Genomic DNA, 27,904 nt, shown 5'->3' with positions numbered 1-27,904 from the left:
TACAAATTATTTTAATTGTTCACAGGTAAAAATGCTTATCATTCCTGCTGTTTTGTCTGTGACACATCCACTGCTTTGTTCATATGCTTGAATCTTTTGGTTTGACCTGTGCAGAGTAGGTGATGTCATAATACAAAACAGTATAAAAATGGGATGATTTCTTTCCATAGAGTGGAATCAATTAGTGAGCTGGTTTGTAGAATTATTACTGTCGGCTTTGGGTTTATGGAATTGTCATCTGGATGAAAAAATTGTTTGAGAGCTATTCAGGGCACCTTTTATAGTATAAATTTGGATGCAAGTGTAGAACATGGGTGAGCTGAATTTGTGTTGAATGGTGTACATGAATTTCTGGCTCTGAAGAAATTATTTGATTTCAGAGGAGTAGTCTTCACTTGAACTCTTGGAGGCTTTTGCTATGCAGCAAAAAGGTGGTGCTTGTTTTTGTTCTCTGAACAAGGGGCTATTTGCTCACACAGTCTTGTTGTGGGAAGGAAACTTTGGTTTCTGTTGCTGCCAGTGATACTACTGATGTATTTCTTGAGCCACTGATGTGTGTGCCTTAGTGAGCTGACGTGTGTCACCCTCCCCTCTAAAGTTGTTTTTGCTCCTTGCTGTTTGCACCCATCCAACATTTGTGGAATGTTTTGTGTTCTTGGCTGTCAGGGTGTCAGTCCAACCAAATGCTCATCTCCATTCCCCTGAATGCCTGCCAAGCTGGCTTTGTTGTTTCCAGTGGAGAAAAATGGAACTTGGTAAACAAGATGTTGATGTATTGATATGGCATATTATTTTCCATATTGAATTGGAAAGCAAGTTTGTAAATAACTTGCTATATATTGCCACTGTTAGGGAACTTAGTGCAGAAAAAAGATCTATATCTATGCTGTATTCCTTCCAGGGTATTTTTATCAGAGAAGGTAAATAGTGTTTTTCAAATGTGACTCTTAGAAGAAATAGGTCACAGATGCAGTGTCTTCTCTGTTTATTCTGTCCTTCAGATGTGATTTTTGCAGTTCTCATGAGGATCAGATTGTGTTATAAATCTTAAAGGCAAACTGTCTATTCAACAGCAACCACCTCACCGCCTTGGGATAGGGGGGGGAAAATTCAAATTTGCTTTGACAAAATCCAAGTTTTGCAAATTGTTCCATCACTTCCAAATTACCGCTATCTGAACCTCCCCCCCCCCCTTTTTTTTTTTCTTCAAGGATGCCAGCACAGCTTGTTATGGTTTTCTTTGCAGATTTGAACTTGAATGGGCTGCTTGAATGGTAGGTTCTTCTGGAAATGTGGACCATGAGGCAAATTATGCCAGGATGGCCCCAGGTCCCAGACTTGATATATCTTTTGGGAAACCCCAGTTTCCTTGGCAGTCTCTCAGGAAATGTCATGGTGCTGTGAGAGCTGCTTATGTCCTTCCTTCCTTACAGGAAAAATAAAGTAAAATTCTCCAGTGAACCATAATAAAGATGATAAAACCAGCTTTGTTCTGGAAGGCTGTGTTGAAATCTTACAACTGTTTCTGAATTTTTTTTTAATTCCATTGTGTGCTGTGTTACTTATCGTGGAATTTTGTTTTCCAGCAGAAAATTTCTCTTCTCCCCTCGTTTTTTTCCCCTGGTGGTTGCGTTTTTTTGGTGTGTATTTCTGAACTAATCAAAATAACTTGGGATTAGATTTTAGGACATCCAGTGTGTATTTGCTAGAGAGAACTGGAAGTCATGTTAAAAATATTTAACTTTCATGATATCCAGATGTGTCTAGACCTTCATTTGTCAATCAGCTGTGGTGACAACATCTGTTTTCTTCTTTTCCTTTCACTTTGTGTTCTTCAGAGTTGAGTAATTCAAAGGATAAATTGTGGCTTAGTCCTCCATATAAGCTGTGGCACAGGGATGTGGTCAGGTTCCTCTCAGCATCTGCTCTGAGTTGAAGCTGAGTTTTGCCTGCACAGGGGAGCAGCTGTTAAGTGTGTCACTTTTTCATGCTGTTCGGTTCCTGTTGGTGCAACCCCTGCTTGATTTTTGAGAGCATGTTGTAAACTAATGTAATAAATAATGCAGTGTGTGTTCACTTTGAGGATAATGGAATATATCTGAAACGATGAGGTTAAATGAAAAATAGGACTCAGATTTAAGTTTGAGATGTGAAAAGCCTGAGAAAGGTGAGGGGGGTTCTTGACAATTTTCTAAGGCTCAGTAAGAATGCAATAATAATTGTACTCTAAGTCTTAAAATGATGCTTCTCATCTTCTCAGGAGCTCTTATGTGTACTTGAGCTTGTATCTGGATTTGGCAGTAATTCACACACAGAAATTTACTACTGGGTGATTGCCATGAAAAATATATCTACTTCTTTTTTATATATTGTTCTTCAGTTTCTATTGTGCCATTTTCTGCCTTAAATTGTGTACCCATGACTGTGGTAGATAATGTCACTCTTACTACAAGACTAGCCCGTGAAAATGGCAGCAGGGACAGCAGGCAGGTTTTTTTCTTTGTTACCAAAAATATGCATTCTTAGCTCATTACCCTTTGTGGAGAAATGAACCACTTAAGAATGGATAGGAGGATTTTCTTACACTGTTCTTTCTGGTGTAAGGTCTGTGAGGAGATGGGGACAGAAAGTGGAGTGGTTTTAGCTTCCCTGGCACTGCTTGAGAGGGGCAGGTGGAGTTTTAGCCCTACCTCCCTTACATTTCTGTGCTGTGGAACCAGGTGTGGAGCTGTGAAGGGCTGAGCACAGCTGTGCCAGTGTTATGCTTGGATCCCCTGCGTGGGTGTTTGTGCAGGAAAAGCTGTGTGACTGAGCTGCAGGAAAGAGCAGTAACCAAATAATTGCCTAGTAAATTCCTGGGAATGTATTTCCCTTGTACAAAAATATTTATAAAGGGAATGTTCATTTGCCAGTTTCGAGAAGGAGAAAATAGATTGAGGTGAAATTACAAAAGAACAGTTTGAAGGGGGGCAGGGCAAAAGGAGATGCTTTGAAATCAATCACGCACACTCCTCTTCTACCTGCAGTTCCTTGGATCTAGAAAATGAACCCAGGCCTTATTTCCATTCATCCTAGTTTTTCAAAATGGTTTTAGAATAACTGAAAAAAACCCTCCCAAAATGAACCTACCAAAACACTCTATAAAACTATTAAAAATAGTTTTAAAAAAGGAAGAGATTCAAACTTCATAGGTTTTTCAACAAGCTTTAAATAATAGTGTGAATTATTGCAAGTGTAATTTTTCAGTTATTTGCTTGGTGAGTAAAACACTTTTTTTTTTTAAATTAGAACTGCTTACTGTATCCTTTCCCACTCTGCCAGAAGAAAACATTGATTAATTTCAAGCCTAGGGATAAGTTTGGTGCAGTCTCTACAGAGATCTGATAATAGTGATGGAAATTAAGTAGAAGTACTTAATGGTGATTTAGCTTTCCATGTCTTGCACTTAGCTTTAAAACTGACTGTGTTTTTCAGTGAGTTTTGGTGAAGGTTCCAGATGAATTTAGTCATATCTGTCTTGTCACTGGAGTCAAGAAGGAGGAAGAGTTAGCAATGCACAGATCAGTTTTCAAGGATTTTGGAAATAAACTTTCACGACTTCTTCATTAGCTGTCTGAAATCTGTCTCAGTGTGAGCAGGGTTATCTGTGTGGCTAAATCAGACTAGCCATATTAATGTGCTTTGGTCATGTGAATTGTCCCAGTGAAGCATGTATATGTCTGATAAGAAATATTTGACACTAAAAGCATCAGAGTGAATGTGTTCTTGAAAATGCAGTGGTAATGGATGAACTTTCAGGCTAGTCACAAGATTTTTGTGCCACTGAAGCCAAAAATAATTGCTCCTGTGGAGAAGTCTTAAATATATTCTGTGTAAGGACTAAAGCATCAACTCATAGCATGGATAGACAAAATTCTGAATAATCAGCAAGGTATCTCATGAAAAATTTACTTCTGCTTCCAAGTGTCAAAACTACTTCCTGCAGAGCTTACAGATAAAACTAGTTCCCGTCAAGCTGTGTACCAAAGGATGGAGCCCCAGCAAAAGAATTTGTTCACCCTTAAATAATTTCTAATGTGTAGAAATACTTTCTGAATATGGGTGGGAGGAAGCATGGGAAGCAGGGACTTAACTCTGCTTCTAATGTTTTAGATTCAGTCATGGTGGTCACTATTATGTTAGTATTTGAGGACAGACTAAACACTGAGAAAGCTAAACATACATTCTGCCTGCAACACCAATTAAAACAAAAAAGCCACTTACACTGGGTGGAGGGAATTCTTTTCACAGCAATAAGCAGAAGTTGCATTAGCAGTGGATGTACAGAAATGTTTTTTGCTGTACTGTAACTACTCAGAAAATAGAATGAGTCAAGTTTATGTACTAGTGGCTGAGAGCAAGGACTGCAAATGCTTGTGCTTTTGATTTCTCTCTTGGTTAAACATCTTGTAGGCTTGTCTGTCCTGAGGGTGTTGGGAAAGGGATGGATTTAGTCCTTTGGTCTTGGGTTTCCTGGGGCTTCCAGTACTGAGAGGTGTACATTCTTAACCCTTTTGTCTAATTTCCTCCCTTTGAAGTGGAGATCAGGCTTCCATTGAAAGCAGAGGTTGTCCAGATATATGGCATATGAACATCTGACTTTATTTGAGAGTACATGAAAGGCTTTTAATAGTTTCTTTTAACATTTCTGTCTCGTAATTTCATCTTAAATCACACTCTGAAATGAAATTATAATAGTTGCCGCCTAGATTCCTTGTTTGTTTTAGAAAGCTTAATGCCTTATGTACAGGATCTCTCAAGGCCTAGCTGAGATTTCAGCTGCACTGTCTTCCATATGTTTGGAAAAAACCCTTCGTCATCTGCATCCAATTTAGCAGAGCTGGAATGCTGGAAACATGTTTTAGTTTCTGGTCAAACATAACTGTGAGCGCTCTGTGAGTGAAAGCATCACAGTGGAGTTGTTCCTCTGTCTGTGCAAAGCAGAGCTGTCCCAGTTTAGCTGCTTTTATTTGTTTGTAGGTTTGGGTCCATCTCCCTTAGGTGTGGGCTGAGCTGGAGGGCAGCAGTGACCCACGACGAAGCCATTGAGTCAGCTGTGGTTCCACTTAGCTCTTGGTGTGGGGCAGAGGAGCCCTGCTGCTGCTTCCCTGCTCCTGCTGCGGGTATTTGTGTGGGGATCTCACGGGTTCTGAATGAGCTGCTGCTCCTGGAGCTTCCTCCCAGATCCTGGCCAAGGACACTTGGTGATGGTTGATATCTCAGTAGCTGATACTTAGACTCTTCAGCAGGCCTTGGTGCACAAGGTAGGTAGGTGATGCTGCTCTCTTACAGTGCCTAGTCACAAATAGCAACTAGATTAGCAGTTGTCTTGTTTGTTTTGCTGAAACACGTGGCAAATTTCATCATCCTAAGAGGCAGAGTGTGTTGGTGCTTGTAGGCATTGGTGTGTTTTGTATGTGCTTTGTCCTGATTCCTTTACCAGCCTATTGCTGTGAAGCTGAATGCCTTCCACAAACAATGTCTGACATCTGTTATCTGTGCTGAATTGTTTTTTCTCTGTGTCAACTTGAAAATTGTATGTATAAAGGGGTTTTTTTATTTATTTGAATCTTCCAGGGCATTTGACTGTTTTGTTAGGAAATGCAAGGTCAAATAAATGTTTTTGATGAGTCTTGCTGTTTACACTTAACAGCAGTATTATGTCTTCAAAAAGACAAAGGCCTTAGGAATAATTGAAAACAAAATAATGAAGAATTAGAAAAGCTTTGCCAGAGTTAATATAAGAAGAGAAGTCAGGTCACAAGACAATAATCAGGGCATCTGTTCTGCAAATTCCCAAAGTATGACGTTCTTTGTGCTTTCTAGAAAGCTCAATTGTTGCTACAATGTTGTCTATTTGCACTGGCTAATCTATTTTGTTAAAAGCTTAATTATCTTTTTCCATTTGTAAAGGTTGAAATATTGTCTTCAGAACCAATGTGTCTGTTGGAAGAGAATCTGAAGAATCCTATTCCAAGAATCTGAAGAATCCTATTCCAAGAATCTTCATCTGTTCTAATTAAATTTAGCTCCTAAATTTGGGTGAATGATGGATCAAGCTGATAAACCACGCAACTCCATGTAAAAATTGCTTTCTATAAGGTTTATACCTAGAGATTTTACCTTCCAACTTAGAAGAGCAGAGTTATTTTTCAAATCATTATCTGATCAAGGGAAGATGAAATAGTAAGTTGGGTTGTTAGGTGTAGTTAGGGTTGTAGATAAAGGGTTGCCTCTTTCTCTTGAAAGAGGCAGTGTGGAGTTACTAGGAGGCTGGATTAATTTAATTGCCTTACAATGGCGTTTCTGCAGTGTCTGTTTTAGAGGTTGGTTGTGAGTATGATTCCTTGGGAAAAATTGTCCATAACTGGTAGTTGTAAAATAATAAAAGTCACAGCTGAAGCTTTCACCCAGCTCTACTGAACTGGCTTTGCAAATGGAATAAACTGTGGTGCTGATAGTTTTAGCAGTCAACTCATGTAATTCATACTTTCCAGAATTCACCTTATTCTGCAAAAAGAAATCCTCAAACAATCTGTGCTTTGGCGAAGAAGGAGCTGCTTGAGTTTGTGAGACCCTGATTTAAACTTCATTTCGTTTCCTGCACTGATGAAACATGTTGCTTTTGAACTGCAGGATGCTGTTGGTGCAGGTCACAGATAAACTGAAGGTTACAAGCAAGGCAAAAAAGGTGTTCTTTTCTTCTTTGTCAAAATAAAGAACAAAAAATCAAGAAAGCTACAGTGCAGAGCCATGATGGTCTGCACTGGAGACAGATGGGGCATTTTTGGGGTTTGGATGGCAAAGCTTCTCTGCTGTTTTGACTACAGTAATGTGAAATAGTAAGGCCTGTCTGACTGGAGGTGATAACCTCCTTTCCCTTGGGCATGCTGATATTCTCCTGTTAAGATTGTCACTTACATAAAACACAGACTCTCCTTACTGTGAAGGGAGTTAATAAGAAAAGGTAGATTTTACTGATTTGTTCTTGGTGCTATTTTATGCTATTGATGACCTCTGTCATTCATACCAGAAGAAATTTATATTCTCAGGATACCTTGCCTCTCTTAAATTAGAGAAATTGAATAAATTGAACTCTGTAAACATGAACATGCTCAGCACAGTCTCAGTGGCTACAGATCCAGGACCCACGATCTTTGGATTATTTTTCTTTTGCTTTTGCATCTGTTTTTCTTAGGTGTTAGTCCTAGTTAATGTCAATTTCTCTTTTTGTAGCCTGCCTAAAACCTGGAGAGTGCCCCCAGTGTTGTTTGCTACTAGCTGGTGCTTTTTTTTTTTTTTAATCTAAACATAATGTTTTCCTTCAGTTTTATGTAGGTAAGTAGCATATACATGTTTGCTGGTTTTGAATCTTTTCAGGTTGATAACTTAACTTGGTTTTCCCTTTTTTCATTTTGGGTGCAGCAATGTCAGCAAAATACGCTTACATGTTTTTAGCTGGCTTTCAGGTCACTGAAGGTAGGCAGTTACTTGCTGAAGTGTTCTTGACTCTAGTTCTGCTTCTCCTTCAACTCACATGGTGCAGTAGTGACCAGAAAGAGACACATGATCATAAAATGCTTTTAGGGAAGGTGTGCTCACCTTTTAACTGGGGGTTATGATGGTGGATGGAGTATGAAGACTGTGGGTACAACACAGCAGAGTTGGCTTTGCTCTTAAGGGTTCCTTTAGTACAAGCTGGAAAAGTAGATGTTAGCATCCATGCACAGATTGACCTTTTAAAGGGTAAGGACCCCTTGAATTTATTCCATTCCCCCACATGAATTCATTTTAGAGTCAAAGGAAAGTGTTGGTGCTGATGTAGGAATTCGGGGACAGTATTCATTTGCTTAGAGCTTTACTGGAAAGGACAGTACCACAATGGTGTTATTTTTCATTTACTAATACATGATAATTTTTCATTTACTAAAACAATTTAGGTGGCATGGATACATACTGCTGCTTTTTGAAATACATAGGAAGGACTGTGGACTCTATTTTTCTGATGTAAGCTTGGTCTTACAAAAGTGAAATGTTAGTTCTTTAAGTATGAATTAATGCTTTTCCTGGGCAGAAGATGGAAATGTCAACTGCAAAGTAATGGTGCTTATTTAGAGTTGGCTTTTTCAGTGGAAAGACACACATCTGCTTTTTAAAAAATCTGACTATATTGTCTCCAGCATTCTAGCATGGAAATTTATGTCAGTATGGTTAATGTTTTTAAGTGACAGATGCAATTACCATTTACATAAAACATTTCTGAACAGCATTAGAACTATACTGATTCCTGTTTAAAAGTAGGTCTATTTAAAGTTTAGGTCCTGCTGGGGTTGGCATGCAGAGAGGACACAAATCTTGGCTCTGGTACTAAGTTTAGTAGGAGTGGAAGCAGATGCACCTCTGAGGTTGCCAAGTTTGAGCCTTTGGTTCTGACTTGCCCGTGTTTATTTGAGTTGGGACAGTGTCAAGATACTCCCTGATGCTGGGTGGGTGCTCACTACCTGTGTACAGTATGTGCCTACCTGCTTAATATCCATGTACTCCTCTGCATGCATACAGGACATCTGGGAAATGAGCAGCATGGTAATTCTGGATGCAGTGTAGGCACTTGCTATAACTCTGTCAGTTCCTCTGATAAACTGGGGCAGGATGTTCCCACATGCACATCTGTGATGCCATGATCCTTCTGGGGAAGACATGGAAGTGGGAGAGATTTTCTTCAGAGGAATCTCTCAGCACATCACCAAGGGCTGCTGTTACTTGAGCTTCTTTCTACTGACAGGGATCAACATTACATTGTGTATAACAAATCAGAGGAAGTAATTTTGCATGAAGTGTTCATAGCAAATACGTTCAAAATAAGTCCATGGATTTCTGTTTGTCAAATGTGAACTGATGTAAGACTTTAAAGGTAATTGTGGGCTGAGTTGAGGTGGGTTGAACCTTCCTTTGTTTCCCCTGAGGCTTCTGTAGAGGCACCCAGGAGATAAGATTCCTCCTGCTCTGAACATCTGAGTATCCGGAGAGATGTTGCCAGCCAGTACTTGGCTGTGTTAATCTCTTTGCCAAAGTTGGGACTTTGCTGGGACTACATTTGCTCCGACCAAGAGAGGAGTTGGAAGTGTGGTGCAGGCAGCAAATACTTGTCTTTCTTTCTTCCACTCCGCAGCAACTACCAACTCTTCCTGCAGAACCTGTGAGCTCCTTTGATTTGCAAGTACTGCAGCAGACCTGGGAGGAGGCTTTTGCTGCCATAGACAAACTGGAATGTATTTTTGCTGCTCGGCAGCATATTTAGTGAATGGCATTTGTAGCATCTTAATTCTCTTGATCAGTTTTATAAGGAACGTGCAAGGTCTGAACTGCTGTGAATTGGACAACATGGAAAGTCCTGTTGTGTTGGATTTCCTAAAAAAGCCTTCAGCCTTGTTTCATTCTCAGTGATTCTCTGTCAGAGGGCTGCTGACATCTGTACTCAGATGTTTTTTGCCACCAGTCTTTGAGAACAAAGAGTGGTGCTGGAGATTTTTATACTTTGAGAGATCATCTGTTGAGATTATGCTTGGGCACAACTCTTAATTCTTTTGTAAGTGAAGCTAGTATCTGCTGAACTGTTTGCCACTCACATGTGGGAATTAAGTTACTTTTAAGCTGTCCTTACTACTACCATCTCCAAGTAGAGTATGAAGCTGTAAACAGGGTTTATGTATTTCCAGTGTCAGATATTCAGAGGCAGTGTTACCCTTTGGTTGGAAGAGACATCTGGGAGTTGAAATGTCTTTCAGCTGTTCCAGATGCTGCTTTTGACTCGCTCCCTGACCTTTTCACTGCTCAGTATTCCAGCTCCTGAGACTTGTCAGCTGTTCCGCATTTTTTTGTCTCTCTTGCATCACTTGACCCTTTCAGCTATCAGAGGCTCTTTATTGCCTTGTCTGTAGTTTTTTTTAGCTTCTCCAGATAGTTACAGCTGATCTTCTGCTATATGCAGTTTACCTCTAACATTGCCAGTTGTGCAGAATAAGACACTTGAAATGGGAGTCTGGGTAGAAACCTGGCAGGTTAAGGACCGCTCCGTTCTAATGACAGAACAGTTTTGTGTTGGGAGGGACCTTTTAAAGGTCACCCAATCCAACCCCTCTGTAATGAACAGGGACACCTTCACTTTTCCGATAGCTTTGGTAGCAGCAGCCTTGACTTGCAACTGTGTGCTGCCATGTGAGAAAAAAGCTGAAGGGATATATACATAATGGGTAGCATGCAAAAAAGCATAACAGAGATACTGTTATCCTTGGAAGTTGTTGCTGAAGTTCTTCAAAACCCTCTCCTGTGCTGTGCCATTTTGCAGCCACTCCTAAATCAGGTATGGTGTATCTGTACCTGAGAAGCAATACCCAGACAGATTGTGTGCAAATGTCTGTCGGATACACAAGTCTTCTATAGGCGGAGTCCATCTCCGCCCAAAAAAGTTGGTGGGATTAGGAAGTGATGGTTAGGTGTCCTTTCTAGGTGCCAGGAGAGAATCTGTGATCAACAAAGTGCTCTTAGCTCTGCAATTTTTTGGCTTCTGCTGCCACAGCAGTGGTGGGAGGCCAAGAAAGGAGAAAGCTGCTGTGTGGATTTTCTCAGAATAGGACTGAATGGCAAGGGCAGCAAAAGTTAAAGCTGTGAAAACTAGTCCAAATGCTGATTTGACAATGTTATGTGATGCTGCAATAACAGAAAGGCTGCAATTGCTTTGCTTTTACAAAACTATGCACATATTTACTAACACTAGTCATTATCACAGAAAATAAATATACACATGCAGAAGTGGATGTTTTCAAAAGTGCCTGACCAAATGTGTTAAATAATTCCTGTTGTAATTCACAAGAAGTTGAATGTCTTCTTATATTCTTTATAAATCCTCAAGTTCCATTTTATTTGGGCTGTTTATAGCTGTGTTTGAATTGCTATAAGAAAACAGTAGGCTTGTTAAGGTTTGGCTGGTCTAAGAATGTGTTTGAAAATACTGACATGAAAGTGCAAATGAGGTACTAAAGAGTTGTATTTGACCAAAGCTTCGATTTTCTAGCAAAAATTATTGGGTCTTGTTTTTCGAACTGATCCCAAAATGCATTGAAAAAGTAATGGATGTCTTCCCCTCAGCTGCAGCAGGCAGTGAATATCACCTACTGCAGTTTGACTGCTGATAACACCTCTCACATTTTTTTATTGCCTAAGGAATAGTTATTTAGGCCTTGGAATTAAAATTCTTTCAAGCAAAATATATTCAGGCTGTCCGTGTTAGGACAAAAGTGAGGAATGCAGAAGGGCCAGGTGATCTGTGCCTAGGAATGTTACTGACAGTGCTTCAAGACGTTTGTTAGATGTCTCAGAAAACCTTTTGGATAAATATTCTAAAAGTTGGTGGCAGAAAGCTACTGGTAAGTGCACTGCTGCAGGTTTTGGAAAAGAGCAAGAGAGGAATGCTGTAAAATCTCTCCTTGCAGTGACAGAAACTGAGATATGCTCCATGCAATGTAAAAATGCTAAGCACAAACAGAAAGTTAGTTTAGAAAGTTAATAAGTATGTTTTTTACCTCTGACATGTTTTTCCTTCCATGTGCAATATCCCATTGACACAACAGATGAGTAGCAACTGATTTGCGGTATCCTGATGGTGGGAAATAGGCCAGTCTGCTTCCTGCAGCAGTTGCTTACAAGCTCATGCCTCTGTTGCAGCAGAGATTCAGGTGCCTTGGGATGTCTTACAAGCAAGATGAATGCTGACACTGTTTTCACATGCTAAATGATTTTAAGAAGTTGCTACTCAGACTAAATAAAAAATAAATTGAAAGGAAACTCACTGGTCAAAGGCAGCAACTCTGAACCTGAAAGATACCAATAAACTCAAGCACACTCTGGATAGCTTGTTATAAGTAAGCTGAGGGAACCCACAACTGGATATTGCTTGGGAAAAGGTGTGAGTGTTGAAGTATTAATCTAGTTTTACATGGCACTATTGTGTCACAGAGACTTTTATGAATTTTGTGTGTGTATATGTATTTGGCAGATATGTTCATCAATAACCAAGCCTATTGTTGCTGCAAAATTGCTGCCTCTTGCTGCCTATTTGTCAGTGTGTCTGGTGTAGAGAAGTCATGTCTCTGCAGTGTTGTGTGTACCTGCTCTTTTTTTGCTCTTTTTATGAGAGAAGGGAATTAGATGAGATAGGCTGAAAGAGTATGGATCTGGGGCAGGCACTCTGGCAGCTTCCCACTTTTATCCATTTTGTGGTAGGCTGACAGTGGGCTGCAAAAACCAGCATTTGAGCAGTGGCAAAGATGAAGAGTTACTGGAAGTGAACTCTGCTGATGTTTTTCATGCTTGAAATGTGCTATCTTGGCCATGAGAAATTTCAGTGAGAAGAAAAACATTGACTGCAAACCACTGGGGTTTCTTGCCAAACAGATCATCTTCATGCAGTCCTGTGGCTATTCTTGTAACTGGATTTGGTGTGCTTTAATGAGTTTCTCTGACTATTTCCTGGCAAAATGCTGGGATCTGGGGGAGATGCCCAATTTAATAATTCAAGTATTGAGTGAGTGGTAGCTGAGGAGAAACACTTCTCTGCTTTCTGTGCCTTCCACACTGGCAAGGAGAACATAAGTGTGGTTATTTGCCTTCTAGACAGACCAGTGAGAGAGGCAAGTGGCTTTATGGGAGCAGAAAAAGGTTGGATTGAGGCCAGCAGTGGTAGATGGTGATGGTCTCCATGGGCCAGGAGATGTTGATGCAGAGCCAGTGTGTCAGGGAACATTTCTCATTTTGTTTGCTTTGCACTCCTGATGTCCAGACAAGCCCAGGAGAGTGAGCCCACAGGCAGCCCCAAATGAATATATTGTATAGAACTCATTCAGTTCTGGTCATTACCTAAACTGGAGGCTGGCCAGCTCAGTGGAGTTGACTCTGGCAGCAAGTACAAGTAGTGTTTCCTGTTGAGAAGATGAGTTTGAGGAATATTCTCATTTAGTGCTGAAAATGCATGGTTTTCTGCCTCCTCTTATGAGACCAAGAGGACTTGGAGTATGTTGATGTAATTCCACACTTTGTCATGTGTTGTTTACATACTGTTTGCACCTCACTGTTCTCTGCATTGGTGCCAGCACCCTGATATTTCTGCAATTTATTTTTATGATCTTAGTGTTGAAACAGCTGTAAAAACAAGTAGTGAAAGTGAGCCAGCTGCTGAAATTTCTGATTCCAAGTCTGGTTTGTAGTAGGCAGACATTGAAAGGGAAGGATATATGAAAAACAACAAATAAACCTAATCTCAGGACTAAATGCAAAGAAGTTAGGTGGTTGAGTTTTTTACTGCTGAAAAGAGTTAAATCACTAATGAATGAAGTAATAGAGCCCTTTTTTTGTACAGAGCATCTTGAAGTACATACTACTGCTTTAAAGGAGATCTTACACTCTCCTGTGAGGTTGTGGGAGCAATAGACCTGTTGTCTCTCCTACATCTCATTTAATATTGCAGAAATAGGTAGAAATTTTAGCAGACAAAGAGATGGAGATGTATTAACATCTTCCTTAACTAAATAAAAATTCACATTCTTACTTTTTTTTTGTACACTGATATCAGCACCATTGGCATGTGACTACATGAAAGAAAATAAAAAGTTGTCTTTCATCCAAACAGCTAATTGGTTTTGACTTTGGTATTTAGATTCTTGTTTATGGTCCAAGTGTAATAGGGACCTAATGTCTTTAGCACTGCAGTTATACACGTAGATACTGTATTTAAACTCCTTTGTTCCTGCCTTGAGGCTTGCCCGGGCAGCAGAGATGAGCTGATCAGCTTAGCAGTTAGCCTTTTTTCAGTTGCAGTAATTCACCTGCTGTTTACAATGTTTTCCTTAAAATATTTGCTAATATTCACTTTCTAAGGGTGTGAGTTGGAGGGCTGCTTCTTGGCATCTACGTTGGTCCAAGCAAAACCCAGCAGCATCCAAGAGATTCTTGCTTGGATTCAGAAAATGCCAGTTATGAGTTGGGTGCATTTCCTTTTGGAGAGAAGGCGGTGTGGTCTGAGGACCTGTCAGCTGGTTCATTTTTGTTCTTGCAACTGTAACCACAGACACACACAAAAAAAAATCTTTAGCTGTTCTGCAGAGAGCCAGACACGTTTGCATGTTTTGTGGTGCCATTTGGCTCAAGTTAATCTCACAGTACAAGTGTTCTGGGTGACTCTAGTGAACCCTAAAGAGACAGGAGAAAGATTTCCTTTCTCTGAGAAGAATACCAAGTGATTTAAGTTTTGATCCTGCAATTTGTACTTTGCTGAAACCTTTGTGCTTGTGTTGAGGCCTGTTAACCTCAGTGGCACAGGGCAGTGAGGAGTTGTAATCATGGCAAGCAGATTCCAGGATCCAGCCCAGAGCAGGGATGTGAAAACAGACTGTGTGTGGGTATTAAAAGAGAAAAAGCTGTAAACACACTACAGAGGTGGCAGCTGGAGTTGTTCCAAAGGGGATATGTGAGCAGTAGGAAGAAAGGAGCCAAAGGAAAAAAGAGCTGAAAACCGCTTCTGATTGGAATCTATTGATTCCTTCTGTAATTGTGATTAATTTTATGGTGATGTTATGCTGTGTATTAATTGTCAGAGGGATGGCCTCATCTGTCAGATGAGTGTATTATCTGTGTTTCCAGTCTGCCTTAGAAACTGAGTACATCCCTTTGCAGTGGCAGTGCTGATGCCCATTCATGATGTTCAGTGAAGGTCATGTTGTTGTGTAGGGGGCCCCGAGCAGGAGTGCCAGGCTTGGACTCGCTGACCCACTTTGCTGAAGTGAGAACATGAAGCTTCAGTCTAGATGTTCTTAGAGATGTCTGCTGCCTGCAATGTCAAGAATATTTCATTCTTTTCCCAACCTGATTTTTGAAACAAAAAGCTATCTAAGAAGCCAACTTTTCTGGGCCTGAACAGCTGTGCAAGCTCCTGGTGGGGCAAGAGATTGCCAGTGGTAGTCTGGAAAGAAGAGAATCATATTGTTCTTCAAATGCTTACAGTGAAATTTCATGATTGATTTTGCACACTGCTGTGCTTGTGGTCATAGTCACATTTTATTCTGTTTAGGTATAAACTCTCTTTGGCACATGTAGGTTTTGGTTTGATTTGTATTTTAACTGGAAATACCAGAACTTGCAACTCAAAGTTGTGTGTTTGTGCTCTAGACTTAATAGGAGAGCAGGAATACCTTTTTGACTATGAAGGTTAAGCACGTTACTCCATGATTATGTGTACAAAGTCCTTCAGGCAGGTCATGACTGTCCAGAAATGGTTAAAAGGTACAGTTTTAATAAGGCCAAAATGCCACATGAAACTTTGTCAAGTTTAGTTCCACAGTTCTGCTCTAGTTTTGACAAAGTTCTTGTGCCTTAAGATGGGCCAGAATTCTTCACGATTTGCCACATGTCTATAGCAAGTGTCTGGGCACACACTAACTTCAGTCAGGAGTTGCCTGTAAAGGAGTAAAAACAAAAATAACAAAAATCCCCCCTCCTTGTTTGATGGGGTAAAATTAAGCTTTGGTGAAGCAGAGGCTTTTTTAACATTACCTGAAAGCCCCAAGCCTGCCAAGGAATTTTAAAGGGCGACCTCCAGTAGTCAGCTGCTTTCTTTAGTCAGGGGAAGTACAGTAAGTTCATTCTTTGTTACTGCCTGTAACGCAGCAGAGCTCACCCTAAAAAACAGCTGATGCCTTCTTCAGTGCTGGCCAAAATACCTTGTGCAGCACTTGGCATACTTTTGCCCGCTTTTTAGCAGTTCATTATTATTTTATAGGTGAGTGGTAGTTCTCTCAGCTGATGGGGTGCTGGTATGAGAACAAGCAGGCAGATGGCAAATGCTTTTCTAGCACACTTCTGTAGCCGAGGTGTGTTTCTTCTCCAGCTGTGTTGAAAGGAGTGAGTTACTGCCTGGATAATAATCTAATAATTTTACCTTTTCCTCTTGCTTGCCCAACAGGAGAGTTGCCCGTTGCCAGTATGGAAGAACACAATGGCTCTTCAGAGACTCCTGCCCTGAGCCCAGGGCAGCACGTTGCCATCAAGTGTGGGTGGCTGCGGAAGCAGGGGGGCTTTGTCAAGACCTGGCACACGCGCTGGTTTGTCCTCAAGGGGGACCAGCTCCTCTATTTCAAAGATGAAGATGAAACCAAGCCCTTGGTAAGTGAAGGGAGGAGATAGGATAGGAGGTCAGGGAGAAAAGTAAGTTAACGAAAGCAGAATTGTCGGGAGCGTAAAGCACCAAACTTCTCTATCTCTGTCACTGGCTCAGTGTTGGATTTGGGATTTTGGTTACACTGAGTCAGGCCATGGCAGTTTATGTGGTTTCCCCATCACTCATTTCTAAAACTTCCTTTCCCAGGTCAGGTTTTCTCATTTCTGCATTTTAAAAGGAGAGGAGTATACAGGAAGTTCAAATAGCAAAAATCATCAGTCAGATGGATTTGACTGAGGCCAATGAATAAGCTGTATTTGAAAAGATCCTGCTTTTTTTTTTTAAGTTTTTTTTTCTGCTTACTATGCAGAGTATCCCTGCTTTGTGTCTTCCCACATAAGACCATAGCCTGAATACATTTCCATCTGTAATATGGAACAGACTGGTGTGTGCCTTGCTGGTTTGGTTGTAGTGATTTACTGCTCCTTACCCCTCATCTCTTTTCCTATTTATTTAGCTTTTTCATCAGCATGCTTCAGGGCTGCCTAGCCCCAGAGTGCCAGAGGAGTAGAGTTAAATAGTGCTGCCTCTTGGGTCAGCCTCTTTGATAGTAAGGATCTCCTGCTAGCACCTGCAGGGGTATGATAGTCTCATGTATTAACGATTTTCCAGATGTTTGTGACTTTCAGAAAAAGCTTTGACATCTGCGAGTTACTTCTGTGCAGGTACTAAAATATGATCATCACACCCATATTTTTTATGGCTACTAAATTTCTGATGGTATACCTTTTGTATGGAATTTCACAGGGAGTTCTCAGGGATGTAAAACCCATCTAATCCAGCTTCCTGTATGGAGCAGGCATGACACTTGGCTGAGCTTTACAGCTTGCATTATGGTGCACATGTTAAGAAAAGTATTTAGTCTTGAGGAAATGGTTTCCAAAGTGTGAGTTAATTTCTAAATACCTATTTCACATCTTGGTAGCTGTTTTCCCATAAAATTTTCTCAGACAATATAAGTTAATCATGTAACACACTGTATATTTACACAAATTATATAATATGACTACTTTGAATATGAAATAGTTAATAATTTCTGGGAAATACAGCATATCTTCCACTATATATATTGGCACATGTAGGTTTTGGTAAAAAACAGCCATCAAATTAAAAAAGCAGATATCAAATTAAAATGTTTGTGGGCCAGATCCTGGGTTTCCAGAATATAACTCTGCTTCCTAGTACTTAATATCTGCCAGGATGTTTGCATGCAAAGACTTTGTGGCTTTTTAAGAGGTGGCATAATGCTGTGTTTCATGGAACCTTCTACAGCCCAGAGGCCAAATTATCTTTTGGTCCATCTGCTACTGACCTCTGGGATGGCTTCAGAAATATCCTGTTGACTTTGCTGCTTCCCTTTTGTCAAATGGAGGTCGTGATTCTGATCTGATACTTTTGATAGGTTAGGTAGCAGCTTGTGAAATAACTAAAAACTTATTTGAATTTTCCACTTTAGTCTCAAGGAAGTTCATAAAGAAATATAAAGTAGAATGGGGAAAGTGCTGAGAGAAGTGCAACTTAAAATATGCTGATGGGTTTGGAAAATTAATGTGCCTGTCCAGGTTAGGATCAGTCAATAGCTCACCTTGGTGTGGCTTTTGAAATGTTTCCGAAACAAACTGCGCAAGTGTCAGTGCCTGAAATATGTCCCAGGTTCAATGCCATATACAGAACTATTTTTTTCCCATTACATTGAAGGGTTTGCTGCATTAACTGTGACAAGAAAATCACTATGACCTTCTGGGAGCCCTGTTCTTTCTGTGGAGAGCTAAAGCAAAGAACTCCACTGATTATGTGAATTTTCGGTGCATAGGGGTATTAGGAAATGGCAAGCATATTTTGTTATATTGGATCTGTGTTTAGGATAAATACCTCTTTGTTTACTACTGGATTGTACAGTCTGTGTGATTTACAGATCTACAATGATTCTTTTACACAGTAATACAATGAAAGAAAATTAATGAGGTTTTGTTTCAAATCATATTGTAGTTTTTATTTTGCTTGCTGGTTGATTGTGTTTGGAAAGAGAGCAGTGATTACTTGTACTGAGGAATATTCTAATTGCATGTACATATATAATTGTGTGTGTATATATATATATGTATATATTTATAGAAGGTGGAAGAACTATAGTAGGAGAGGACAAGACAAGCCAGTGAGCTTATGTTCATAGCTTATATTCATGTTAATGTGAATTAGAGAAGAGCATAATCCAGTTTCTGGTGCAAATTCAGCAGGTGTCCTGAGCACCAGTCTGCTTAACATTTGGGCTTGGCTTCTGTTCAGTCTGTAACAGATATTAAGCCATGATGTTTGTGTTTTTGAAAGTGAGGGAGATGTGAATGGAACCAAATTTTAGAAAAATATTCTGATCCGTCAGACTTTATTCTCCAAGTGACTGTGTATAATGGGAGTTAAGAGAAAGAGGAACATTTTGTGTCTAAACCATCAGTAAATACTTTGGAATTCCCGGAGCAGGCTCATTTCCTGCTAGTAAGAGAGATGGGTACCACATATGCTTTAGTCAGTGTGTGTACATCTCCTTGGCGTCAAGGCTATTAAATTTAAAAGTCATTAACTATCAGTGTGAGAGTGGGGAATTGCCTCTGCCAACCTGTGCCTCCAGGCACACAGAGCTAGTGAAGAACAACAGAAGAAAAAGCAGTGCACAGCTGTTACAGTCAAGGTCAGTGAATTGTCATTGATTCTTTATTATCATCAAACACATGGATCTTTCCCTTGTAATGTTTTATCAATAAATTAGCATCTGTCATTTGCTCTGATATCCCTGAAATATCTCTGAGGATCTGGCAGAGATGGCATTTCTGTTTACTGAAGATGTGTGTTTGGGATAGCAATAATCTAGTTAATTCCACAGGAGGAAAAAAAAAATCTAACAAATAAGTGAGCAAACCAGGTAAAGGAATAAAATCTGATTTCTGATAAATCTGTGTTATCTCTACTATTTGGAAGTGATACTGGATTTTGCTTTAATTCTTTTTACTGTTTTGTGCTTTAGAAAGCTAGTATTATGCAGGATCTGAAGGTCAGCTCTTCAAGCTTGAAATGTGGGCAGCTGAAAAATCACAATTTAGCATTCCCTTTTCCACAGTACAGCTGTTGTTTAAATGCAGCCCATGAAAATTCATTTCTTCTTTTCTTCTCTCCTATGGTCAGCCTCTCCAGCTCTGTCAGGATTGACACGGTCTTGACTGAAGCCGGGAGGAGGAAGTCAGTGCTGGCCCATGAGACATTCTGCTTTTTCTGGGGTTCTGTGAGCAGGAGATGGGAGATTTGGAGCATTGTCTCCTTTTTTGCAGTTTTGCTGTCTCACTCTCCCAGTGTTACTGAGGAAGGGGAGCGAGGCTTGGTACCTTGTACTGATGGAAGATCATTGGTATTAGGTTCTAAATTAACAAGAATGGACAAGCTCATCCTATCTAAAAAGCATTTGAATTTCAGGCACCTCTTTAATGTTGTTGAGACTCAGCTTGGTTTATGGACTTGAATTTGAGGTGTGTACAGCAGAGACATGTTGAAGAGTTATGAATTAGCCTTCAGGAAGCACTTTTGGTATAAGTCTGAAAGCTGACAAAGATTTGCTGTTTCAGCTTATATCCTAGTTTATAAGTTTATGTTCCAGTTTGAACAGTTTGCCATGCAGTTTTTATCCTCAAGATCTTTATAAGCTCTCAACTGTTCAGCTTAAGTAATGCTGAAAGGTATTCAGTGGCTCGCAGTATCTTAGGCCCTGGGGTAGGACGGGGATTGAAGTGGAAAAGTGTCAGTCTTAAATGTGACATTTGAATTGGTTGTTGACTGAAAGTGAGTTAGTGGCAACTGCAGTCTTAAGTACAGGTCACTGTTTAGTCTGTAAGGGAAAGATGTTCTCTGATGTACAAAAAGAATATATTTTGAAGTATTACTTTCTGGGAAAATTGTAGAATGAATCATAGAATGACCTGGGTTGGAAGGGACCTTAAAGATTCACAGTTTCAACCTCTTGTCACTGATGTCCATTGGGATTCAGCCCTTGACCACCACCCTCTGGATCTAGCCAAGTCCTTATCCACCTAACTGTCCCACCATCAAATCCATGTATCTCCAATTTAGAGAGAAGGATGTTGTGGGGAACCATGCTGAACACTTATGGAAGCCCAAATAAATGACATCTGTAACCCTCCCTTGCCCACTGATGGAATCACTCCATCACAGAAGGCCACAGGGTTGGTCAGGCAGGACTTGCCCTTGGTGGAACCATGCTGGGTGTCTCAGATCACCTTCCCATCCTCCATGTGCCTTAGCACATCTTCCAGGAGGGTATATTCCATGATCTTCCCAGGCACAGAGGTGAGGCTGACAGGCTGGTAGTTCTCAGGATCCTGCTTTCTGCCCTGTTTGAAGGAGTGTACAAAGTTTCCCTTTTTCCTGTCATCTGGGACTTTACCTGACTGCCATGGATTTTCAGATATCATGGAGAGCGTCTTGGCAACTACATCAGCCAATTTCCTCAGCACTCTGGGGTGCCTCCCATCAGGTCCCACAGACACCTGTACATTCAGGTTCCTTGGTGGCCATGTACCCGATCTCTGCTTACAGTGGGAGGGACTTTGCTCCCCCAGTCCCTATCCTGCTGTCCCTCCACTGCAGAGGTGTTGGAAGAGAGATTGCCCCTGAAGACTGAGGGAAGAACTTGAGTACCTCAGTGTTCTTATCTGTTGTTAACAGTGTACCAGTGTTGTTTATTGGGGTGGCTACACCTTGACTTTCCCTTTCTGGTTAACATATTTGTAGAAGCCCCTCTTTGTTATTCTTTGTGTCTCTGCCAGATTCACTGCTTCCCATTTAATGCAATTTGTGTAAGAATTTCATCGACCGATAAATCCATTTAACAGCATTAATAGAAAACTTGATAAAGTGCAGTTGCATTTTTAAATTAAAATCAAGCTTCTAATGAATGTAAATAGAAATTACTATGATAAATACATATTTTGTATCTTAACCTGTCAGGGAGAATCCTTCAGTATTAGTATTGAATATGATTAAAGATTGATCATCATGGTTTTAAATAAGTTAAAAGGGAGTGGAAAATATTTCTGTGTGGAGGGAAAAAAACCAATTATACATGCACTTGAGAGCTGCATCACAGGAACTGTGATCTCTCCTTGCTGCCTAGAGCATTTTCAGTCAAGGGAGATCAGAGTATGCACTCTGGTCCTTGTCTCTGGGACAGCTTTTGTGTAAATACTGATGAGCATCACAGCAAGTGAAACAGCTTCTCAGTAGATTTTGCTTTAATTTTTAAGAGCATCCCTCTCAGTCTTGCTGAGGGAAGGATGTGAAGCACCGAGTTCACGTTTGGCTTCATGGGCCTTGCTTGAAAATCAACAAAGCCACTTCAGGGACTTGATGTGAAAACAGCAAGGAATGTCCAAGCCACTGATAATGATATTTCAATTTTTTCATTTCTAGGCAAAATGTGTGTTATTAATCTAGGAAATTAGGAATGGTTTTGGGATGGACATGTGCTGCAGGGTGAACTCTTGACTGTGCAAACCTATTGTAAACTTTAAAGGGAGAATCTAATCAAATGAAATTATGCAGGTGTCACAAGGGGGATGAGGTGGGGTTTGATAGAGAAATGTTTCTCAGGAATTTCACTAGATATATAGAATATATATATATATAGAATATTCTATATGGAATATATATATATATATAATATATATAGAATATTCCTGGATGAAGTTAAATAGGATTTTCTCGACATCAGTACTGATGTTGGCCAGAAATCAAACTATTTACCAGGAAGACTTTCTGTTATTGGGTAGCGGTGAATTTGGAACTTAAAAAACCAAACAAAAAGCCTCCATGAAAAAAATCCATCAAAAAGCACACCTCTAATGGCTCATGTGAATGCAGTGGAGTGGAAGGTGAAGGGAAAGGCTCAAAGCTACTTTGGCCTCTTTTATTGGGTGTTCCATGAATAGCTCTTAAATTATATTAATTTAAACAGGCTTCTGCAACTAAAGCAGTGAAATCTCTGAAATACAGGGAGGTTATCAAAGGATAAGTCTTAGCTTTTATGTGTAGTAGAAAGTTCTGCTATTTCTAATACCTTTATAAGTTTTTAAATAATTTGCTGCTGTAGGTTTCAGCAACTTACTCCTAGAGACACATTTTTTTCTTCAATGGCTTAAGTACTTATAAAGGTGTAATACACTTTGGTCAGTAGATACCCTTGGGAATTTTGTACATGAGAGATTAGTGTGATAAGACTGAGTTTATTTGATACCAGGGTACTTCTAGGGCCGTTATTCTGTTGCTGGGGTAGGGTTTCTCAAATTCACAGGACTGAGTGTCTGTTCTCAGCCCAAGACAAATAGCAACAAGATCCATCACTGAGGTACTCAACTTGGAGATGATCAAATTTCAACTTTAATCCCTTTTCTACTTCTTTCAGATCAAAAATGCTAACTTGAATTTTCAGTGGTTGTTCTTTGTTTTGTTCCTTTAAAAAGTCTTCGGGCTTGGCCCAGTAGGAGTCTTACAGATTTTCACAGGAATGAAAAAGTTTTTTCCCAAAGCATTAACTACCACTTTAATTACAGGAGTGTTACTAAACACTGTGCAAGGAGTCTGTGCCAAAATCAGGAAGTTCTTGCTCCATGTTTTGCCCCAGCTTATGCAGTTGAAAATGCAGTTCCCCTGTGAGGATGGGTTTTAGGTCTGAGTGCAATGCAAGGGGAATTCAGTGTCTCTTTTAGTCAGATATGCATGTAGCAGTTGTGTCATTGCTGTGGCCATACTGGCAACATCTGCAAGCTGCTGTGTCCTGCTATTATACCAATTTGTTTAAAATTTGTTTAAATCTGTGAATGTTTCATTCCCAAGGGCTTGAAGCCTTTAATGCTCCCTGAACTTGACAGAGTTTTCAAAACAGTTCTCAGGTGCAGTCTTTGTCCTTCTTACATTGCTGCTGTTCCCTTTCTTCAGATCTAGCTCTGGCTTCCACTTCCCCTGGTCTTCCTTTGCCTCTGACTACACTGGCTAGTGAAATGACTGTGCCCCTCTCCTGTCCCAGTGCCTGTAACATCCTTAAAGGTCTGGCTTATGTGATTGCTGCTCCCTAACATGGTTCACTGTCTCCATCCCATTTGAAAACTTGGAAAGTTACAGATTAAAGGGTTGCCTTCCTGTTCCCCATGCTGGGTGCCAGGGTCAATCTTCAGTTTAAACTAAAGCTAAAAGTTTGTTTTTCTATAATCGGCCTTTTTAATGTGTTTTGACGCCCACCTCCCCACAACCCTGGTCCTGGATGCCATGCCAAGCTATGCCAAGCTGAGAACGTGTCTGTCTCATTTTGGACCTCAGAAAACATGTCCAGTGTCTGAATTTCAAAATTCACTGAAATGAGACAGCTTTGTAGGTGAAAAATGTGAACTTTCTATGGTGTTTCAACTTGTGCATTCCATGGGGAATTTTTGTTGCTATAACCAAACTCAAAATGCAGGGTGGTAAAGAAAATGTGATCCCGTGTGAGTCTGCCTGTTTGTGTGGCAGTCAGTACTGCCCCAAGTCCTCTTTCAGAGCTGTTTGGGAAAAATGAATACATGCTCTCAGACTTCTGTTTCTTTAATCAATCTGAAGTGGGAAATTAGTTCCAGTAAATATTTTTATAATAGAACAAAGCAGGAATGCCTCGTGGCACTGACTGAAAGTGCCAGCAGCATTGACCCATGTGTGTGCATTCAGAGCTGAAGCTCCCGAGTACGATGCCATGTGTTGTGTAAACTGTGTGTGTCATTAGACTCAGCCAACACCTGCTGTTAGACTGGAAAAGAGAGGCACTCTAATAAGATGTAAACTGGCCAACAACTTAATTTCAGGTCTTGACTGCCAATGCATCTGCCTAGTCCAAATGTTCAGAGGGCTTCCCCCACCTTTCTATTCCTGGGGCCAGGGAACTGACTTGTTTGAAAAGCTTGCTAATGCTGACGTTCAACCCTTGGTGTGCTTCCTTGCATTTCATGGATAGGCAGGACTTCCAAATGTAAGAAGCTGCTACATGGTACAGAGCTGCTTTTCCATCGTGGTGGGGCTGCCCAGTCTGTAGCTGTATTGAGCTCTATATTTCCCTTTATGCTCACACCATCTCCCCCTCCCTCCTTTCCTCTGTTTCTGACTTGTGCCAGGGTTTGGGACCGGGAAGCAAGGGGAAATTCTGTCTTTTTCTTTTCTCTGTTGGCTGCCAAATGAAAAGTGCATTTCTGGTGAATACTAATGGATTAATGAAGTTGTGTGGAGAGGAGTAAGGATGATGTCAGGCTGGTTAAAAAATATACTTGATATTATGTTGGATGGTTGTTATTGATTATCTTCTTACTACAGACCGTCTTGTCTGATCTAAATTCCTAATCCTGCTGGTGGTTTATGAACTCCAGTGCAGTGTGCAATGCCTTGTGTCATATTCAGTGAGACAGCAGTGGTCTGCTCTTAATGTTTCTTTTTAGATTTCCTTTCTTAACAGAAGCAGTAAAGCAACTAATGGGAATACTGCTACACAGCACATGTGAGGCCATAGGATGAAATTCTGTGAAAATCAGCCTCCAGATTAATCTTTAAGTAAACCTAATGTTTTTTCTTTCAAGCATTTTTGGAACCTTAACCACTGTAAAATTTGATCTTTTTTCACACTCCATTAATTTGGGCAGCAGAGGCTGTATGGTAAGTCTCTCTAATTTAAAGGCAAACATGTGGGGTAATGCCTAGATGAGGATGTTTTCTTCTGGAGCCTGACAGCTGAAATTCAGTTACATTTGATCAACTCATAACCTAAAGTTGCTGTTGATAGCTTTTAGTTTAGTATATGCTATTAAAGGAAGTTTGAGGAGTGGAAAAGTTCAGCTGTTCCTGTTACCTTGCATAGGCCACACTTAATGTCCCAAAATAAAGAAATCCTAGGTGTGTTTGCTTATTTCCTTGCATATTGCTAAGGGATTTATTTAATGTTGTTGCTGCAGTAATTGAGAACTTATTCTAGTAATAATTTTTAGCAGCATTCATACAAGTCCGCTGATTTCATCTTGCTTCAGCTGTACTGCATAAATGCTCTTACATGGAAAATGACACGAATCCTATACAATTTGAACATGGGAATGTGGTGAAGATGTGCTATCTAATAACATGGAGGCTGTGTGCAAGAAAAGCCTTCCTGTGTCTGTTGGTTGTTAGAGCTTTTGGGCTGCCATGTGTTCCCTGACGAGCTGAGCCAGACATTTCAAATCCCCTTGCATGGAACAAGTTTATGAGAGTGGCCTTCACAGGTGGTATTTGTGTTGGCAGCCTAGAAGGGAGTCCAGGGGTTGAATAGTAATAGAAGCAGCTAAATTAACTTCTGATGCTGGAGGGACATCCTTTCCAGTAGGCTTGCAGCACAGAAGTTGAGCTAGCAAGAACTTTTCTCTGTTACTGCTTGGACTGCAGAATGAAATCCATTAAAAGTCTATGCAACTACCCACAAAGTGCTCCTGCTTTGAGTGAGTAATTGCAGTGTTTCCACTCTTTTACTCTTGAATAATAACTGCAAGCAGTTGAGGAGTTTCATGGACACAGACATGTTGCTGTTTCACAGACATGAAGCTGGTTTACATGAACTGAGCATTACTGTAATGATCTGGTCATGCAGGTGATACAAAACAGACACAAGGCTGTATTTTTAAGGATATGAGCTGATGCTTTAGTAAGCCACTATATGTGAATTTGCCAGAGTACAGTGGGGATCTCAGAAGAAACTTGAAAGAAATAGAGAATTATTTACATGTTTTGGAGCCCAGTCAGAATGAGAGACACTTGCAGTTTTTTTCCCACTTCCTTCCTTTCCTTTTCCTCACTTAAAGAGCGATAAATAATGCTCCACATCTGAAGAAGAGGTTTAGTATTCATATGGAAAAAGGATATTATTAAAAACTTCAGCCTGTCATTCTTATTAAAGTTACTGTTTGCCATAAACTGCTGCGTATTCAGATGCCATATTTCCCAGTCCTCCCTGGACTTGGAAGTGATACTTATCCCACTGTGTACCAGCCATTACTGAAACTGTTGAGCTTTTGCAAGCTAAACATGTATTTAGCAAATTATATATATATATATATATATTGTTTCTCCTGATATCTTTTCTGCAAATGAAGTTGTTGCTCAGTACACTTCATTATAAAACCTTTAATTTCTACTGCATAATACTGACAGTATCTTGGAGTGAGCTTCACTGCTTTTCTTGATATCTTTTGTTGACTGCAGTATTACCTCTTCATCTGCATGCTCTCAAGTCCCCTGTAATGATCCAGGTTTATGTGGGTGAGGCAGATGATGTGCTATGTAAATGAACTTCTGTACGTTGAAGAAATAATCCCTTTCAGCAGGGAAAACATTGCCTAGAGGGACTTCTTAAGAAAACACCCCATGAGAAATGCTAGCATGATTGGTGTTTGGTACACTCCTGTTAGCACGTCTCTGAAAAAGATAAAGAAAAAAGGCAGACTGAGATCAATCTGTTTTCACAATTCCTTACATAAATGTTTAAGACTAGAGAGCTTGGCCATGGGAAGAGCTTGGATGAGGCACACAGAGGTGCTGGGAAAGGAAAAGAGATGTAACATTGTGAAGTTTCCTGTGCTGTAACCTTCTTCATACATCTCAAGAATGCCAGATCAGTCTCAGGAGCACCAAACTGGCTTGACTTCCTTTAGTGAATTTGTAGTATCCAAACTCTCCTGCCACCAAGCATCTTTCCTCATGAAAAAGAGTGAAAAGCTCTCCATGGGGGTGAGGCTCAGCAAGGTCTGTGTGATGGTGGGCTCCCGAAGGGATGTTGTTGGCTTGAGGTTTCATGGGTTAGTCTGGAAGAAGCCTGGTGTTAGATTTCATTCACAGCCTAGGCTGTAAAACGCATGTTGCGTTTAACTACCTTCAGATCAACAGAAAATCTTTTTCCTTTTGCTTCATTTGTTTGATTGTTATTTCAAGTGTGTTTCTTCATTATCTCCAAGTACTTATATAATGTCAATTATATAACCAACACTATCTGGGAAGAAGTGCGAGTCATAACTGAAAACTAAAACACACAGATCCTATGTGTCAGGTTTTTTGATGTACTGAAATTTTTAGACTTAGCTTTCTGGCCAGTTCCCTTGGTTTTTAATGGTTAGCCTAAGCTGAGGGTGGAGGGTACATTGGCATTTATAATGTGACAATAAGAAGAAAAGCATAAGGTAGTTTTCTACCCTCTGGTTCATACCAAGGTGAAGGTAAAGCATTTTATGAGTCATCAAACTGTTCTGAGCCAGTTGGAGACAAGGATTTGTATACTTTATGCTGAAGACATGCTAGAAAGGAAATGGGGAGGTTTTTTCTCTAAAATTGTCTTCAATTTCTATTAAAGCATTCGTTCCAAAAAAAGCCTAAGTCTAGCAGATGTCAGTGCTGTCACTGGTGGCTGTGGAGCAATTTTCATCGGGAAGATAAGGCTCAGTCCTTCTCACTTCTCCTTTGCAAGCTGCATGTTTATATTTCCCAAGGCACTTGTGAGTTTGCACTGTGAAA

General features: G+C 40.3%; 1 protein-coding gene across 2 annotated transcripts in view; it reads left to right on the top strand.

Annotated features, from left to right (window-relative positions):
• The window catches only part of ARHGAP24 (Rho GTPase activating protein 24), a 184,471-nt gene that overhangs the window by 13,539 nt on the left and 143,028 nt on the right, over positions 1–27,904 (top strand). For both annotated transcript variants that reach the window (XM_009101336.4, XM_050973934.1), the window contains exon 2: positions 16,049–16,248. In XM_009101336.4, the coding sequence (XP_009099584.1) occupies positions 16,069–16,248 (180 nt within the window). In that variant the 5' untranslated portion in view covers positions 16,049–16,068. The remainder of the gene's footprint in view (positions 1–16,048; positions 16,249–27,904) is intronic.

This window comes from Serinus canaria, chromosome 4 (assembly GCF_022539315.1).
Source record: "Serinus canaria isolate serCan28SL12 chromosome 4, serCan2020, whole genome shotgun sequence".
NCBI lineage: Eukaryota > Metazoa > Chordata > Aves > Passeriformes > Fringillidae > Serinus > Serinus canaria.
The sequence above is the reverse complement of the archived record's forward strand: the minus strand, read 5'-3'. Positions and strand labels throughout refer to the sequence as shown.